The 17,769-nt window shown below is 49.4% G+C and overlaps 1 protein-coding gene across 1 annotated transcript; it reads left to right on the top strand.

Moving 5' to 3' along the window:
• The first annotated feature begins 6,093 nt into the window (after positions 1-6,093).
• On the top strand, positions 6,094-16,621 carry LAMP5 (lysosomal associated membrane protein family member 5). The gene is made up of 6 exons (XM_075497486.1): positions 6,094-6,280; positions 6,565-6,737; positions 6,967-7,098; positions 7,181-7,286; positions 8,750-8,938; positions 15,430-16,621. The coding sequence occupies exons 1-6, from the start codon at positions 6,241-6,243 to the stop codon at positions 15,606-15,608; spliced, it is 819 nt and encodes a 272-aa protein (XP_075353601.1). The 5' UTR covers positions 6,094-6,240; the 3' UTR covers positions 15,609-16,621.
• Positions 16,622-17,769: the final 1,148 nt, after the last annotated feature.

Here is a 17,769-nt window from a genome sequence, read left to right as displayed (position 1 = left end):
GACCGTCAAGTCTTAAGGTTTGCATTATTTCTTTTTTAACACTGGGCACTGCATTTCCTTTGTTGGATTTCCATGATAAGAATTTCCTTTGTTCAGAAAAACACTAACCGGAAGATGAAGACAGTTTTTAAACCCAGTCCTGTGTTCCTTTCTGTATCTCAACAGGCAGCTTGCCTGCATCAGAATTACACAATCAGAGCCTTGAAACACAACAGATATTTTTAACATCATCTCAAATGGCAACAAAACTGTAGTCAAGTCATGTTATTTACCATTTGTGTTCTCATGTGTGATATATTGTGTAGAAACCCCATGCTGCCAGATCCCGACAAGCAGCAACTCGTCAGATGCTCAGCACCTGGTGTCATCGAGCCCACTGAACTGGATCTTCTGCTAAGTCACCGTAATAATCAGTATAGTAAGGAGCCGAGTTTGGGCAATTTTAAATTATATTTCAAAGTATTTTTCAGGCAGCAGACAGCAGGCAGTTGAAAGTTAACTGCGTATATTCAAAAGTACAATATGTACAAAGTCATTGGCCAAATTCATCAACTGTAACAGTAACTTGACAGGATATTTCTGCAGTCAAATGATGTCATTCACAAGTGCCATATCAACTCTATCATGTCTGAAAGAAGCCGACAGATATCCTGTAAAAGTTACTGCAACGGTTAGCATGAGGGAAATACAGTGTATTTGTGCCAAAACTGATCAGTGCTCTAAGGAATTACATTTTAGGCACTTTAAGAAAAGTTTACATCCTACATTGCTTGTATAGAAATTGCATTTTGATCCTGCTGTGGCAGATCCCAGATATTACAGTACATAGTAACTTAAAGATTGTTTAAATGGCTTTTGGCAAAAAGTTTGTAACTGTGAAAATGTAAAAAGTATTTATACACTTCAGGATCACAACAGTGTAGAAAATCACATACATGTTGCCACGTGATAAAATTAGTAAACAGAAATGCTAAGAGTATGTTTGCATGTGATACAAATGCTACTAAGACTGTAATGCCTACTATATGACCACAGTCATTCTACTAGCTGGTAAATACTGAATAAATGTATGGCACAAAATATTGTTTGATTAATTACAAAGACTTTTAGCATAACAAGGTCTCTATATATATGTGTGTATATTAATTACGTGGGCATTCTTGATACTTGTAGTAAAAGAAAAGTACATAACTAATTTAATTTTACACAGAAGTATTTATGCAGATTTTCAGAATTTCATATCAGGAATAACCTTTTTATGTCCATTAGATATAAAACGAATTTGCTAATGTGTTAATTTGCATGTTTCCAGCGCTTGCTGTAGTTATATTGCAAACCAATGCATGTAAGCATTCCGCTTGGAATTTGTCCATGCTGCCAATTCAAAGATGACTGCATGGAAAACTGGTAGTTTAGAACAAATCAGATTCCTGATTTCAATGTACTAAGCACCAATTACTTTGTTGTATATGCTTGTACAAACAAATTCTACATATTCCTATAAACAAAATAAATGAACAGAGATAATTATGTTATTGTCAGTCCTGAGATGAAACTTTCAACTTCTCTAATAAAAACCTTGAAAACTCAAAACCTTTAGTTTTGACTGTAGTGAATTGTAGGGGGGGGTGGTATTATTACTTACAAATTTTTAGTAAGTTGTATTTCCTGTAAAAATGTGCATAGTGTAAATATATTTCTATCACAGCTTATTTATTCAAAAGAGTCTTATTTCTTTTAAGTGATAGAAGAATTGTGCAGCATTGGTCCTCGCAGCACTACAGAACTACCCGAGTACAGTGTGGCGGCGCTACCTTGAGATGCAGCCGCCCAAGTACAGTATAGCAGCACTACCTTGAGAATGCAACTAAGACAGAGGTCAGTGAAGTCTTCAGGTGTTCAAGGCAGGATTTAAACAAACTGGCGATGCCTATTCAGAATTCCCATTCTGATGCCGCTTAACCTACAGAGGTACCTCCATCTCCTTATGATCTGTAATGTTATAAGACAAGTTGTGTGTGCCTGCACTACTGGGAGCAGCTCTCCCTGCTCTCTGAGCTTGGCTGGTCCTCTTCTTGAGTGCTGGAGGGAGGAAGCTGGGAGCAGGGCAGTCTCGGACATGCTGGCATCTCAAAAAAGGCAGTGATTTTTTAATATAGTTTTGGGGGTTTTTTAATTAAAACTGCCTTCTAAAACGGAGCTGGTGGAGACAGCGCTGCAAGCTGGAATTTTATATTGTTGCCTACCGCAGTGGTTTCCAGCCAGTTAAGAGAAGCAAATGACAGACCAGATACGGAGGGAACCGGATGGTGAAGCACTGAACATTACTAGTTTTCTTGGGCTCACTTACAACCTGGCTGGAAACCACTGCCCTACCTGTCAAAGAAGTAACTGGAAATGGAGGACTTGGGTTCAGCTCATATCCCTCTCTGAGGAAAATCAAACCTGCCTGTCTTAATTCCCTGGCAAGTATCCTATGCATCAGGGAATACGCTGGTTTTGGAAGGCTAGAAAATACTGTCCACGGCCTCCTTTTGAGTCTGTGCTTGCTGCTCAGCCAGGAGCGAGACATTTATCAAGTCAGAGAGAAAATGTGCTTCTGTGAAACCGTGGAGCTGGGTAGCCTCAGCTTCCAGGCTCAGCTCCCAGAACTGCTATGTATTTCATCCATTGACAATTTAGCATAAAACGCAGACAGTAATTTGAAATTAAGTGATTAGTTTTGTCAGCTAAGTATTTTGAAATACTGTTTAAGTAGTATTTGATTCAAAAATTATTTGAAGTTTGGCCGCTAATGTAATGAGGTGAGAATTTCCATTGAGATGAAATAGGCTAATCAATTTGAACATTGATACTGAGTTAAAGCAGTTTAAAATGTCATTCTCTGCCGGGGTGATGGATTCCACTTCAGTGAAATTTCATCGAGGGAAGTGGCAGATTCTCCCTTTCTGAATCTCTTCAGATAAATTCGGTGCAGCTGTGATGGGAAGGGTCATGACACCCTGGCCTCACAGACAGTCCGCTATTCTTTCTCTTCCAGTAATTTGGGGGTTGGTCATTAACTTGGCTGTTTCCAAGTGGGGGGGCTGTTTAACCCCTGCCCCACTTGAGTGCAGTCAAACTGCATTGCCAGAGACCCAAAATACCCCTCGGGGGCTGATTTCCTTGCATGCTCCACATGCTGTTGCCCACGGGCTGCCTGTGAAACAGTGGCAGACACATCCCAGAGCTGCTTGGCCAGAAAACCCCGCTCCTAGGGATGCACCAGCAGTGGTCCCAGCGCTGCAGCCCCGCTGTCGCCGTGCTGCGTGGTCCCTGTAAGGAGGCTGGTAAGAGTTCTCTCGGTCTGGTAGCTGGGGGGTGGCAAGGGGGATTCAGCCTTCAGATACACAGGCAGTCTCCACAGCTGGGTGTAAGGGCAGGTTGCAGGGCTGGCTCCAGGTGATCCGATCTGTGACCAGAAATTGGCCCTGGTCACAGCATTTCACAGCTAATGCTGCACTGGCTTCCTCAGGTGAGACCTTTTCTGCTTTGTCAATGTTTTGGGTTAGGAAATCTTAGGCCTTTCCCTTTTTTGCCATGGAGAGCAGAATAAACATGGCTCTGCAGGCTAGGAGTGAGGATTGTCACTGAAGCTGAAGGCTTTTTTGTTGCGCTGTGCCGGTGGCGGGTGCTGGGAGAGCATGGTTCTGTGCTGTGGGGCTCGGGGCCGTGGGTCAGGCTTGCCCACATCTCTAACACAGCTGCTCTCTTCCATCTGCTCCCTGTGGTACCCTCCTGCACGGGCTGGATGCAGGGGCAGCTGCTCAGGATCATATATTTATTTGGAGGTTTAGAAGCCACCTAGAAACCTCAAAAAATTGGAAATTAAATAGGGGGCTAGAGGAGGAAATAGAGGCTAGTTAAATACTGAGGCCATCAGTGAAAAAACCTGAGGCAGCCAGGCATTAAAATCACTGTAGAAATACAGTCTATTGCAGTGAAAGAGCATCATATAGAAGACTTTTTTTTTTCCTTTATATAGGCCCCTGAAACTGTTATCCATAGATTAATCCTGTACCACGACTGATAGAGGTCTGGCTCTGTTTTGGGGGGCAGGAATGACTCTTTATCATGAAACAGGAGAGAGAGGAAATAGCCAGAATATAATATTTAATATGTACAGCAAGCAGAAAGGGAATTTCAACAGAATAGTTACAAAAATCAGTATGATCCTCCAGTATCTGCTTTTATTTTTAAAGAGCTATTTCCCAGCAAGAAACCCCCTCTCTGCAGGTGTGCCCTGGCAGAGAAAAGGCAGCTGCCCACAAGCAAAACTCACCTTTTAATACCTTGCTTCGCAAAACCCTGGACCATTTCTTCCAGACTCCTTCTCCTGAACTAGAAACGCGAATTGCTAGTGAATCCACACAACGCCACATGCTCCGAGGAGCTGCTGTCCTTTCGGCTTTTTACGAAAAAAAAAAAAAAAAATATCCTTGGATAGGCTCCTGTTCCCCGCTGCTCCTGGGACCGGCGTTTCTGTGAACTGTCAATACTCGGATGCGCTCTTCGTCCCGGGGCAGCGCATTCAAGGACCGTAACGGCTCCCCAGGAGAGGCGGAAAAAATATTTTAACGTCGCATCGCCCGGCGAAAGGGAAAGGCCAGGCTGCAGAGCCGCGGGGGGCGAGGCGGGGGGCGGCGGGGCCAGCGCGGCCAGCGCTGCCCCGGCAGCGGGCGGCGGCCGGGCCCGTCTGCCGCTGGAAGTGCCGCCGGCCTCCGCCTCGCACGCCCCAGGGGGAAGCGGCAGCTCAGCCGGGCGCTGCGGGCTGGGAACACGCCTGCTCCTCCCCGGGGCCCCCTCTGCCGACCAGCCGGGGGGCCCTGGCACCCCCCCCCGGCTTGAGAGGGAGGAAACGCAGGCGGCGGTTCTGTAGGGAATGAAGGGGATTGCCCAGGCACTGCGCGCCCCGAGGCGGGCAAGGCTGCTGGCTGGCTGGCTGGCTGGCTGGCCGGCCTCTGCCCTGCCCTCTCCTCTCCTCCCCAGAAGCCGGCAGGGATGGGGTGCACGCTGCTTTTATTCACCCCACCCGCCAGCCCCTTCCCTCCTCAGCGCCGGGCCGCCATGCCGGCGCGCCCCGTCCCCTCCAGCCTGGCAGGGCCGAACTCTCCTCAGCGCCCGGCACAGCTCCCCGCAATCCCCCGCGAAGAAGGCTCTGCACAGGCAGGGCCTGCGGTCTGTTAACGCGCCTTCCCGGTGCTGTCCGGACCGCTCCTCTTGCCTCGTGCTGGTATGTTTTCTGTTATGGCGTGGTTTATGTCACGACATCTTAAAAACTCGGGTGCGGTGACGGCCGTTTACGAAAGGGTGCCGGGTTTGCTTCTGACCTTGCCACGCAAAAATAGCTGCACGTTTCTTTCTAAATTAAAACACAAAGCAGCTGCTGGCCTGCACCGAAATTACTGATGCTCCGCGAGCAGCTGGCGCTGGACTAGATAACCCCTCCTCCATCCCGCCGCTGGCCCGGTTTAGCGGTTCGCTTGCCTCTCCGGCGGCGCTGGCGCTGCCCGGGGACAGCAGCTCGCCCGCGGGAGCAGCCGCCGGCGCGGCACCGGCAGGGAAGGGCGGGTGGCGGGACCCCGGGGGAAGGGGGACGCGGCCCCGTGCCGTGCCGTGTCCCGGCGAAGCCCGTGTGCCCCGGGCCGGTGTAGGGCTCACCCCGCGGTGCGGTCCCGCTCCCAGCCCCTGCCCTGCCCGGAGCTGGGGCCGCTCGCCGCGGTTCAGCCCCGCTCCAGCGGCACCTTGGGGCGGCCCGGCTGGCGCCGAGTCCCCCGGCTCTCTCCTCCGAGGTCCCCGCTCTCCGCCGGGATCCCCGCGGGGATCCCCGAGAGCCCCTCCGCGGGGGTCGGCGGGGCCCCCACGCCGGCGGAGGGGGGGAATCCCTCCTCCCCGCCCTGCCTCCGCGTACGCCCCGTCCCTCGGCGTGGGCGCCTCCACCAGCTCCGCCGGCATCTCCCCTCCTCCTCCTCCTCCTCCTCCCCGCACACCCACGCACTCTTCCCCATCCCTCCTCCCCGCCACTCCGCAGCAGAGTGCTTGTGCAGCCTGTGCAGCTCCTGAGGCAGGAGGTGTTTCAGGATTTTTTTTCTCCTTTTTTTTTTTAATATTTCTTCTTTTTTTTTTTTTTCTTTCTTTCCTCCGGAGCGGACCCTTTCGGAGCAGCAGCAGCCGCGGGCACGCCGAGGCCGAGCAGGGAGGATGGCCGGGGGGCGCCTCCCGGGGCTGCTTTTCCTCTTGCGTGAGTACCGCGGCGACGAGTCGCGACACGGAGCCCTGTCGCGATGAGGCAAGCCGCTGGCGTTGAGACAGACCCGGCGCTGCTAGAGCACCGGTCCTGCTTCACCGCCACCGGCTGCCCCATCTCCTCTGCCCGCTCTATCGCGACAGGGACGCCCCGTCGCGACAGGGGAGCTTACTCTAGCGGGTTCGGGGGGACGAGGGGGGGATGTTAGGGCGAGCCGGCAAAGGCTTGGGGCAAAAGGCCCCGGGCGCTGCCGCCGCTCAGCTCCTCTCTGCCCGCAGACGCCGCGGCTCGCCTGGCTGCCGAGCAAGAAGTTGAAAATCTCTCCGGGCTCTCCCCTAACCCCGAAAAGGACATTTTCGTGGTGCGGGAAAACCGGACGACGTGTCTCATGGCGGAATTCGCCGCCAAGTTCATCGTCCCCTACGACGTGTGGGCCAGCAACTACGTGGACGTGAGTGGGGTCCGGGGGCGGGGGAGCTGCGGCCGGGGCTCGGGATGCAGCGCTGCAGCCGCGGAGCCGCCGCACGTTGTCACCGCGGGACCGGGGGGGGGGGAATCCGCCGGTAGTTTTGGAAAGTGCTTGATCCCCCCCGAGGATATTCAGCCGCGGCTGTGGGGGGCCTGTGGGCGTTTAGGGGGGCCCCGGGGCCGCCCCCCTGAGCCCCGCTCCCCGTTTCCAGCTGATCACGGAGCAAGCCGATATCCCGCTGTCGCGGGGCGCCGAGATGAAGGGCAAGTGCGGCACCAACGAGTCGGAGCTGGAGATCTCCTGGCTGGAGCAAGCGTACACCCTCAAACTCTTCTTCCTGAAGGTACGGGGCTCCCCCCGCACGCCCGGCAGCTGGGGGGTGCACGGCGGTATTGCCGGGGTCCTGACCGGCCCTGTCTCGGCAGGAGGGGCACAACTCGTCCCGGGGGCAGGAGGCTTTCTGGAGGCTCAGCCGCATCCAGTTCACCTACGACACCGCCGAGCGCACCTACTTCAAGGACGCCGTCAGCCGTGAGCGCCCCGGGGGGACGGGGTTTAAAGCCTTCATCCCTGGGGTCTGGCGAGCGGGGAGCCGGGGAGGGGGGGAGACACACACCCCGCGGGCTAAATGCAGTTTAACGGGGAAAGAAAAAAACCCAAACCCACCCGACAAAGCCGGGACCGGGTGCCGGTTTAAACCGCGTATTATTTTTTTTCCCCCCTTTTTATTCTTGCTTCTCGTTTTTAATCACCGCAGTTGCTGTGGGAGGGAGACCCCAACCTCCGGCCGTTTGCTGCGCTGCCCCGGGCCCTCCCGGCGGGAGCCAGGGGCCCGAGAGGGTGGGCAGCGGGGCAGGGGTCCGCCTGGTCTGGAAAAATCTGTCTGCTTTCCCACAGGAGATGTTTTTTAAGGTTAATTATCTCCTCGGTTGTGATGATGGTTGAATAGGTGGGAAAGCAGCGGTTTCCCAAGATAACGATGAGATCGACATCAACATCCCTACACGCCTCCACAGCCACCAGCCTCCTCTTTTCTCGCTGGGTTTCCTTTCTTTTGTCTTTTGTTTTGGTTTTATTTCGTTTCTGCTCAGAAATGAGTTGTCTTGTATTGAAAATTGAAATACTATCATTTGCAAGTTGTTCTTCCTCAAGATTTTCAAACTCCAGTGAATGGTGCGTTAAGAGTTTGTGGCATAAGACACCCTGGACGTGGAGCTATTTTTCCCACTGGTGTTTCTGCTCTTTGTGTCCCCAAAACACGGTGGTGGCCATGCCTCATCACCCTCTGCAAATGTGAAACACTGATTGCCTTTCTGTGCTGCTGGAGGGGAACAAAAGGCTGCAGAAGAGCGGGAGTGGAAGGCATTCCTCATTCCACCTTGCTGAGCGCATTCGGCCTTCATTTATAAAACAAGCTTGATGTGATGGGAAAATATTTTCTCGTAGTCTATACTTGGGTGAGATGGTCACGTTGTATTTTCAGGAAAGGTGTTAGGGCCTGTTTTGCTTTGTAGTGAGGTCCCCAAACTGCATTGCTCCTTCCCACCTGAATTCAGAGCCCAAGTGGAGCCACAGGAATTGCTGTTTCCCGAACGTAGGGAGTACAAGCACAGTCCGAGGCTGAAACCTGCATATACATCAATAGAAACCATTCCTCCGACTTTATGGACTTCAAGTCCTGTGACGTGAGCATAGCTGCAGCGGCAGAGCCAGCTCTCCCCTTCATGCCCGTGGGACCGCACACTGCAGCCATCCGTTCCTGCTTGTGGGCAGGCAACCCCAGTGCGGGAAATGCCCTGGCTATGTGGGGTGTCATGCCGAAAGCGTAGTCCCACCCCAGGAGAAAACGCTGCTTTAAGAGCAGTGGAGCGTGCGGCCGCTGCGTTGCACAGCGCCTGCATACCCTTGTGTTCAATTCATTAGCTTTGTTAATAAAGTCACATCGGTCCCCCAGAGATGGGACCTGACCTCTGCTCTTTCTGCCCCTTGGCCAGCCGGGAAGCACACGGCCAGCTCGCACCGGCTCTCTGCCCTGGTCACCCCGGCTGGGAAGTCCTACGAATGCCAGGCGCAGCAGACCATCTCCCTCATCTCCAGCGACCACCAGAAGTCTGTGCAGCTCTTGCTGTCGGAAGTGCGCGTCCAGCCCTTCGACATCACCGCAGATTTTGTCTTCAGCGAAGGTAAAGTGCAGGGTGAAGGCATGTCCTGCATCCCCGCGATGCTGATGCTGCCACGGCCTTTGGGGGTGTCAAAGTGTATTGAAGGAACTGGTCCCACCTTTACCAGAGCACTTCCCCCTCCCTCCAGCAGGTTGTCAGTGCTCCCTGCAGTCCCTCCAACCCATTCCCTGCCTCCGTGGTCTCCCAAATTCCTTTACAAATTCATCCCAGCTGCTGTTTGGTCAAAACATGGGCTGTCGTTGTGTGTACGTTGGCAATAGGAGTTCTGTAAGGACTCATCTGGCTGGGTTGCCAGCAAGCCCCAGAACTGCCTGGTCCCTGGGGAGCCCTGCAAGGCTTAGGTGTCTCCTCTGCAGCAGGGAAGGTGCTTCGGTACGGCTCCAGGGGCTTTTTAGGGCCACAGCACACCGAGGAAAGCTTGGGGCTGCGGTGGGAGGAAATATTTGCAATGCCCATTGCTGGCTTCAGTTTGATTAATGCTCATTGCAAGGGTGACGGAAGCGTAACAGGGACTTCAGTGAGGCACCTCAATGTGCCAAACATGGGGAACGCTGTTCCTCTTCTTAGGTTTCTTTAATGTTAATTGTGGATAAAAGAAAACGTGAGTTAATGCGTGCTGTTTGTATCAAAGGGTTGCACTGAAGTCAGCAGCAATACTGCCATGGGGCAGAATTCCTGCAGATTTTGCCTGCCTTTATCCTGAGGAACCCATGGTGCTCCTCCTCCGCGACTTCCCCCTGCCTTTTCCGTCAGATCGAATGAGGGAGTGTAAACGTGCTCACCTGAATTAGGGCTTCAAGACTAGTGCCCTTTTTATTGTGCCATCTTAGCAAATCAGTTAACTCCATTATTGTAACAAGATGCAAATAAAATAGCCAAATCTTTTAATAACGAGCTAGAAAATGGTGGTGTTATTTTCAAGCCTAGCATTAAAAATGTGGGGCTTTATTATTTTGCGTGTGGGAAATATTTTAGAACACAAAAATGGCACTGACTACAGAGCCGAGCAGTTACGCTCATGACTCACATTCCTCTAACTGATGTAGTAAATACATGCTATTATGTACACTGGCTCTGGCAGAGCTCTGCGTGGCTGAATTACTCATGGCAAGGCCAGTGTAGTATGGAGTAGGTTTCTTCTGTGGGTACAAATAATTTTTTTTTTTTTTTTTTCCCCTATCGAAGTAGTACTATGTTTTGCGTAGGCTACAGGGAGAAAAAGGTAGAATTTCCTAGTTTCCTATTGTTTTTGTTGGCACATTTTAATCCTCTCCCTCATATGTGGATCCAGGCTTCCTACACTCAGGGTTTGGCTGGGCAGACCTGAGAGGCTGAGAAAAGCATATTTAAAATACACAAGTCTGGACTCAATTTTAGCTGTTGTGTCTCTGTGGTACCAAACTTGTAAAGTCAGAGAGCTCATGGTTGAAACAACCAAGCTCGGAGTTCATTGCTAAAGGGGACTACCTGCCTTTTTCATGATATGCTCTTTTGTATTAGGTGGTAAATTTGTTGGTTTTTTTCTTTGTGGTTGTAGTTTGTTGGTTTTTTTTTTAAATCCAGGACACAAGGAGACCCCAGTTGGTTTAGCAATCTTTAAACGTGTAGGGAATTCCTCCTTCTGAGGCAAGCACCGTTTCTTTCTTTGTCAAGCTTTCTGGTTTTTTGTTGTTGCTGTCATTATTCAATGACAGTTCTTTTTATTTAATTCTGCTGGAAATTAAATAGCAAAGAGTACCTGGAGAGGATGGTCAGAAATACCCGAGAGGTCATGTATCAGTGAAGCTTCACACGGGGCTCTGCTGCTTCTCCCAGCAGCACGTCCCCACCAGCCCTGTGGACCAGCCTGTCCTCGGCACATGCACGGCAAAACATGAGCCTTTGTGGGGTCTGAGAATCACTGCCAATCTTAAATTACAGTAATTAGCCTTCTCCTTTTTGGTTCATTAATTTCCCATTAGGTAAAATTCCTATTAATTATGAACAAGCTACGGAACATTTTAAAATATTTTAGAACAGAGAAAGAGACCTGCTAGAGCAGAAGAATCACCGAGACGCAGGAGGGTCAGGGCCCTTCTACCACAAAGAAATGGGGGGAAAGGTTTTGTCGTTAGTCCTGACGCTGTCCTGTCTGGGATAGATCAGAAAGCTTGTAGGGAGTGATTGGATTGCTTTTATTTTTTTGAATGCTTAAACTCATTGTTAGAATATCCTTTTTCTTTCTTTTTTTTTTTTTAAGACACTGCTTCCAACCCTCACAAATATATACATATATATAAATATACATAAATATATGTATTTACCTTTTTCAATACAGAAGCAGCAGAACATTTTGTTTCATTCAGAGCTTGGGAAATTTTATTTTTTTAATAGGGAAAATGTGTGTACATTTTTCAGCTTAAAAGATCAGTAAAAAGAGAGCTGGATCAAGAGGGTGCAAGGAGAACATTTAAATTGGTGAAGGAACCCCACAGAAATTGTCTGTCTTTTGATTTTAATCAAAATAATGCAAAATACTAATACAAAGGGATACAGAGGCTGAGAATTAGGGACCAGGAATCCTGGGAGGTCTCATCTCCCTCTGAGCCACCCCAAACGAGGGCCACATTTTCTCAAGGGTCCTTGGCACCAAGTAGCTCCTCTTTGCAAGGTATGCGGCTGCATTTAGAAAAGCACCCAGTCTGTTGGTTTTTTTTTCCTTTTTTTAAGCTAATCACTTACAAACGCCCATCTCAAAATCTCAAAAATCCATCCTATCATGCCAGACACAACTGGGCTGGTTTTGCATCCCTTTGAACAGCCCCTGCACCAGTCCTCAGGCTTGCAGTCATGACTGCGGGAAACCGCTGATTTTTTTTGCCTTGCTGCTATTTGTTCTGCAGAAGGATGCTGAAACAAGAAAATGGGCCTGTTGGGTGGTTTCGTAGCCTAATACTGAAATTGGACAAGCACTCACCATAGAAACCGTGGAGGTACGTGAGCCTGGGTGCTGCGCGGTGTCGGAGGAAGCACAGCACAAAAGAACAATGAGGAACGTACCTAAATGCCTCCTTTGTATCCACCCGCAGTCTTTGTTCGACAGGGCCGGGACTGGGGCTGCGGGGTGGCACCTCTCTGGCAGAGGGGTGACCCCACCGGGTTCGGGATGCAGCAAAACTCCCAGCATCACCTGAACTTTTCACATAGTTAAAATTTGCCAGGGACCTTTTTGCTTTCCTGGACTGAGGGTAAAACCCAGCGATTTGGGCAAATGCTGAGATTCCTGTGACCTGAAACAAAATACGCAGGAAAATTTGATGGAAAGGGCTGTTTTCTTGCAGAAGGCATTGATTCAAAATATGTAGCAATTACCAATGCGATGGTGTTTCATTTGTCGTGCATCAACCAGCCCACCTGCCCGCACTGTGCTTGATGGGGTCGAGTGCCTGAATTTGTGTCTGCCGTGGACTTCATGCAAACCCTTCTCCCCTTTGCATTTTCCTTTGCTGATAGACCAGGAACGATACCTGTTACCTACCTCCCCGTGGTGGCGTAGACCTCAGTGCCTATGCAATGCTTTGAACTCTTGGGGTGAAAAACGCAGTATAAATGTTGAAGTACACCGTTACAAATGTGAAAATATTTTTGTTGTAAAGTGATGTGTTTTAACACTGTATGAATGTTAAAATACAAAATTTATCCTCCTAGCAGTCAGCAGGCGGAGAGCCTTAGAACCTCTGCACACGTGTTTGTGCTTTGCACTTGGCTGTGCTGCCGTACTGGGTCCCCCACAGCCCCGTTCCCATTCCTCTTATGCTCTTTGAAGAGCACAGACTTCGGCGATCTGCTCCAAAAGGAGAAAATGGATGGGCCTGGCAAGGAGAAGGTGTTGGTAAGGCAGGAGGTGGCTGCTCTGCAAGGCTGCCTTCGCTGCCAGGGCAGAGCGTTTTCTGCCTGGGGAAGTGCAGCTGGGGAGGGCAGCATGGTTTGTGGGTGTGCTGCTGGAGACTGCAAGCTTTGCTTTGATTTCCCCCCCTCCCCTTCCCTCCCCGGGGGCTTTTTTTTCTTTTAATCCTCTTTAAAAAGTCTCAGGGTAAAGAACTATCTTCCTTGGCTGCTTGCAAGCATTGACACCTTTTTGAGTTGAGACTCAGACACTTAAATACAGCCGTGGCTTTCTGTGGACACCGGAGCTTTGGCCATGTCCTCTGGCACATTTTGTGCTCTGCAGCCAGTTTGCTGTGGCAAAAGCTGGGAATTCAAATATTGCAAGCACGTGCGTTAGAGTTGGGTTAGTCCTCTGCATCGCAGCAGTGGTGCTTTTAGCTTTGCCTTCTTCACTGGCTGCAGACCCCCGCGTTCTCCCCATTCTCCTGCAAACGCAGCATCGTTCTTGTTTAAGGAAACGGGCAAACCTGCCGTGTTTGACCACAGGTGAATGTCCTCAGTTGGGTTTGCAGCAGGCTTGTTTCAATTTTCTGTAGGGTTTAAGCTAAACCACTTTCAAAACAAAAATTAGTGCCCGCAGGAGGAGATTGCAGCGGCTGGACTAAAACGCTGCTAATTGGCACGCCAGCACACCCCGGCCCGTGGGGCTGGCTGCGGCCGTGTGGTGGGCTCCTCTAGCACGGATCCTTCCCACAGGAGGGGTGCTGCTTTGGACTGGCGTGTGAGCAGTGGGGTCGGGGGCTCGGAGCACCCCTGGCCCCACGGCACTGCCCCATGGAAAAGCGTGGCTTTTCCCGCAGTCGGGTCCGGGGATGCCAGCTTGCCGCTGTGTCTCTGCCTTAGCGCTGCAAGTCTGGTCAGGCCTTAGCGTCCTAAACGGGGAAGAATTTTGTAAAGCTCTAGAAACCCAATTTTGGGAGCTAAATAATAATCAGGATTTTTTTTCCCTTTCTCCTTAATACAAACAAACAAAACCCCTGCATTGCAGCAATTGCTGAATCGCCTGTAACACAGTCCTGGTGATTAATCACTCCTCTGGTGAAACAGTGAGCAACTGGAACCAAAAAGGACATTTTTTTTGTTAGACTACATTTCACTTTTGCTTTTTTGTTTCACTTCATTTACAGCTCGAAACGTTTCCTGATGGCATCGCTGTGAGCCTGGTGCTGGGAGGGACGGCTCCGTGCCGGGAGGTGACGGAGCTCCCGGAGGTGCCGGCACCCCTGGGTATACATCCCTGCTGTCACCTCCTGCCTGGGACTGGGCGGTTTCTAGGTTTTTCCTGCTCTTTGCCACATGCCGTTAGATTTGCGGAGCATTTGCCATTCGTGGTTATCGCAGATCTCTGCGTCTTGCAATCAGCTGCCTGGGGAACCCATCTGGACAGTCTGTAGTGATGGGAGGAATTAGTGGTGCCCTTTGTATCGGCTCATCTAACATGCAGCCTTTTTTTTTTAAAAAAAAAACTTTTTTTTTTTTTAAAGTAATTGCTGTTTTCATTGTTTTCAGCACAATTCTAGTACTGTGAAGAAGGTGATCCAGAGGCCAGAGCACTGTCCCTCCTGTACCCCATAACATTTTTTTTCCCCCCAGAGTTGACATTTTTCTTCTTTTTGATGTGGCAGCCCCATCTCTGCCTGTCCATCGGCATGGATCAGCAAGAGTCCCGCGGGGAAAAAAGCAAACCGCGATCCTGTCATTCAGGCCTGCAGTAGACTCTGGAAGTGTAAGGGAGCTGAACCGGGATTACCAGCACAACGTGCTTCCTAACCTTGGTGGCTGTGCCTTTGCAAGCTAAATAGAAAAGTGTTTTCCCATTCTGTGGTTGTTATTATTTTCTAGTGGTTTATTAGACTATGACAGGGACTTGTAGGCCAGAGAGAAAAACACTGGGGAGGCTCGTGTTGCTTCTGCTCACCCTTTGCCATATTTGACAAAAAATAGTACGGGGTGCCAGAATGTTGTTTGACCTCAAACACACATGTGCTCTGCCAGTGCCAGCTCCCATGGGGAGCTCACAGGGAGGGGGGAGAGATGCTGTTAGATCTCTGTCAACTTGCAGAGAGAGGGGAAAAATCTCTTTAACAATGAGCATGGTAAGTCTGATGCAGGATTAAAGACTTACTGACGGTGAGGTCTCGTGATACAGTATTTATAGACTCTATAACTAAATAAACAAAGCAGATGTTCAGCCACGGTCAGGAAACCTGTACCTTTGCTGTCCTGTTCCCAGCAGGGCCATTGCTGTACTGCTGTGGCAGAGGCCTGAAGAGGATCTTACGGGCATGAAAGCGTTTTCTCCCACCGCGCTGGTTGGTTTGATAGATGTTACCTCTCCCTCCAAACCCTGTGTTGTGACTGTGATTTCACTTTCCTCCAAAGCAATTGATTTGCTCCCTGGGACTCCGATGACAATTTTTGTCTCTCCTTCCTGCTGCAGCTATTTCTGCTGCACAGGGACCCCCGGCGAGGAGCCGTGGCCGTGGTCGGTTCGCTACTGCCGCAGGAGTTCGGATTTGCAATGTCTCATTAATTTCTCTTTCCTTTTCTTTCTTTCCCTGCAGAACACAAGTGCCCGGTGGACCAGAGGGAGCAGTTAGAAGAAACCCTGCCTCTGATTTTGGGCCTGATACTGGGGCTGGTTATCGTGATAACCCTCTGCGTTTACCATATCCACCACAAGCTGACAGCCAACCAAGTGCAAATTCCTCGGGACAGATCTCAGTACAAACACATGGGATAGAGGACAGGATCGAGCAGCCTAAATATTTATCAGGTAGAAAAAGCAAAAGCACTTTTTTTTTAAGGGTGAGGAAAGGTTATGGGGGGGTGAGAGACGGTATTCACAACACCTAATCACGGGTATTTCATGGAGGCACACACATTAAGGTTAGGCTTTAATATAGTCAGCGCAGAGACATAGCTGTCTCTGTAAGAAGACTCAGAGCATCTGATTTTAGCAGTCTGTCTGTGGCAGTAGGTGATATGAATACCTTCTTAAGCAACTGGGCCAATCATCTGGAAACAGAAATGCTTTACGTGTCAAAGTTTAACACTGAGGGAAAAATTAGCTGCTTTTTTTTTTTTTTAATTCCTTTTTTTCCCCCCTCTAAGGGACTCTTACCTCCCCAGTGTGCTGCTCTTGGCAGCATTCAGCCCTCTCCGTTCACGTCTGCGCAGGGAGCAGGGCTGGGGGACAGAGCCATTGCACAGACTTCATTAAGGTCCTCTAATGAAGGGACTCAAATCACATTCCTGAAATTTGCACTCATGTTAAGGAAAGCATGAAGGCAATACAGGTGTGTTTTGGAAAAAAAAAAATTAAGGCCAGAACCTCAAGCTGGTATAAACTGGAGTAACTCCAGCGCAGCAGATCGCAGCCAGCTGAGGGGCTGAGCCCACGCTTGAGGCTGAGTGAAGAAAGTTTGGTTTTGCTTCTTGAGCCCCATCTGAACTAAACTTAAAAAAATAATAGAAAAAGAGTATTGATACACAAATTATAAAGTGCCATGCTACTGCAAGTCAACTGAGAAATGCTTCTGGCTGGACATCCTGCACGTATTGTGATTGTCGTTGAGATGTTACATTGCTACCTGCAACTGGTATTTCCACAACGAAACACACACACAAAAAAGAAGAAAACAGAAATGTTAACGTTACTATGCAGATTATTCAGGTATAATCTAATGTAACAGAAAAAAATAGAAGGAAACCCTTGAAATCTATCCTTAAATGTAGACCATTTTTAAAATTAATTAAAACATGTACATATATAATACATGATTTGCCTTCTTATTTTGAAATGATGTAATGCTTTCTACTGACTCCATGATATCTAATGGAATCGGTGCAAAAATACATAGCCTGAATGGATGAGAAATGTCGGATTTATTCTAGCAGCATTTTGGTGCAGATGGTTTGGTGAAGACAGGGTGGTGGCTCAGTATTCTGTGATTTGTCGGCTATTTCTAATGTTCTTCTAACCCCTTGGCTGTTTCTTTCTTATGTATTTTGTGGGCAGTGGCGCGTTTCACTCTGCTCCTGTCCAGTTCCCACTGAAACCTTTGACTTCCCTTGGCTCCGCTGTTACCACAGCAAGAGTTAGTCCAGACCTCGTGTTAGTTTAGGGTGTGGAAAATACTTTGCTCTTCTTGAACTGGTTTGATCCAAACAGGGACTCATACAGACTGTCCACCTTCAGCTTAAAACAGGGTAATAGGCCAAGAAAAACAGTAATTTCTTTTGAATGCTGCAGCATCCTCCAAAATTTATGAGGTTTTTTGTCGAAGATGAAAACAAAGGTGGATGCAGCAAGAGCCTGCCTTTAGTCCTGTCTCATTTCTACATTATGCTTGCCTTCTTGTTTCTTCATTTGGATGCAAGAAGCAAAATTATGGTGCTAATGATGCTTGTGGCTTTGCCCTTTTCTTTTAAAACTCCCGTGAAAGTGTTCTGGGCGGGCTTTAGGCTGACCGAGTGCCACTGCCTACAATGAGCTGATTATTATTAAAAAAAAAAAAAAAAAAAGAAAAAAAGGTTCTTTTAGAGGCAGCCAGAAAAAGCCATAGGTAGCAGGAGGGTGAATAAAAGGATGAAAGGTTCATCCTTAATAGAGAGGGGCCACAGTTACCGGCTTTGTCCTGCCTCGTTCTTGTCTGCCCTCCAGCCAGAAAGGCTCTCCCAGCCAGCTCCCGTCAGCCTGGAGCATCTGCTCCTGTATTTTGACATCCCAAAAAAAAAAAAAAAAAAAAGGGGGGAAGCAAAGAGCTGAACTGTGGATGCCAAAGGAGCCCCTCCATAGTCATTCGTCTTCTGAATAGCACGTCTTGGCAAGGCGGCTGCAGCAGCAAGCCCCTGGGATGGCGTGGCTGTGTGGGTGAGCAGCGGTGGGGCAGGACGCGGTG

The sequence above is a fragment of the Mycteria americana genome, chromosome 3 (genome assembly GCF_035582795.1).
Source record: "Mycteria americana isolate JAX WOST 10 ecotype Jacksonville Zoo and Gardens chromosome 3, USCA_MyAme_1.0, whole genome shotgun sequence".
Classification (NCBI taxonomy): domain Eukaryota; kingdom Metazoa; phylum Chordata; class Aves; order Ciconiiformes; family Ciconiidae; genus Mycteria; species Mycteria americana.
The sequence above is the reverse complement of the archived record's forward strand: the minus strand, read 5'-3'. Positions and strand labels throughout refer to the sequence as shown.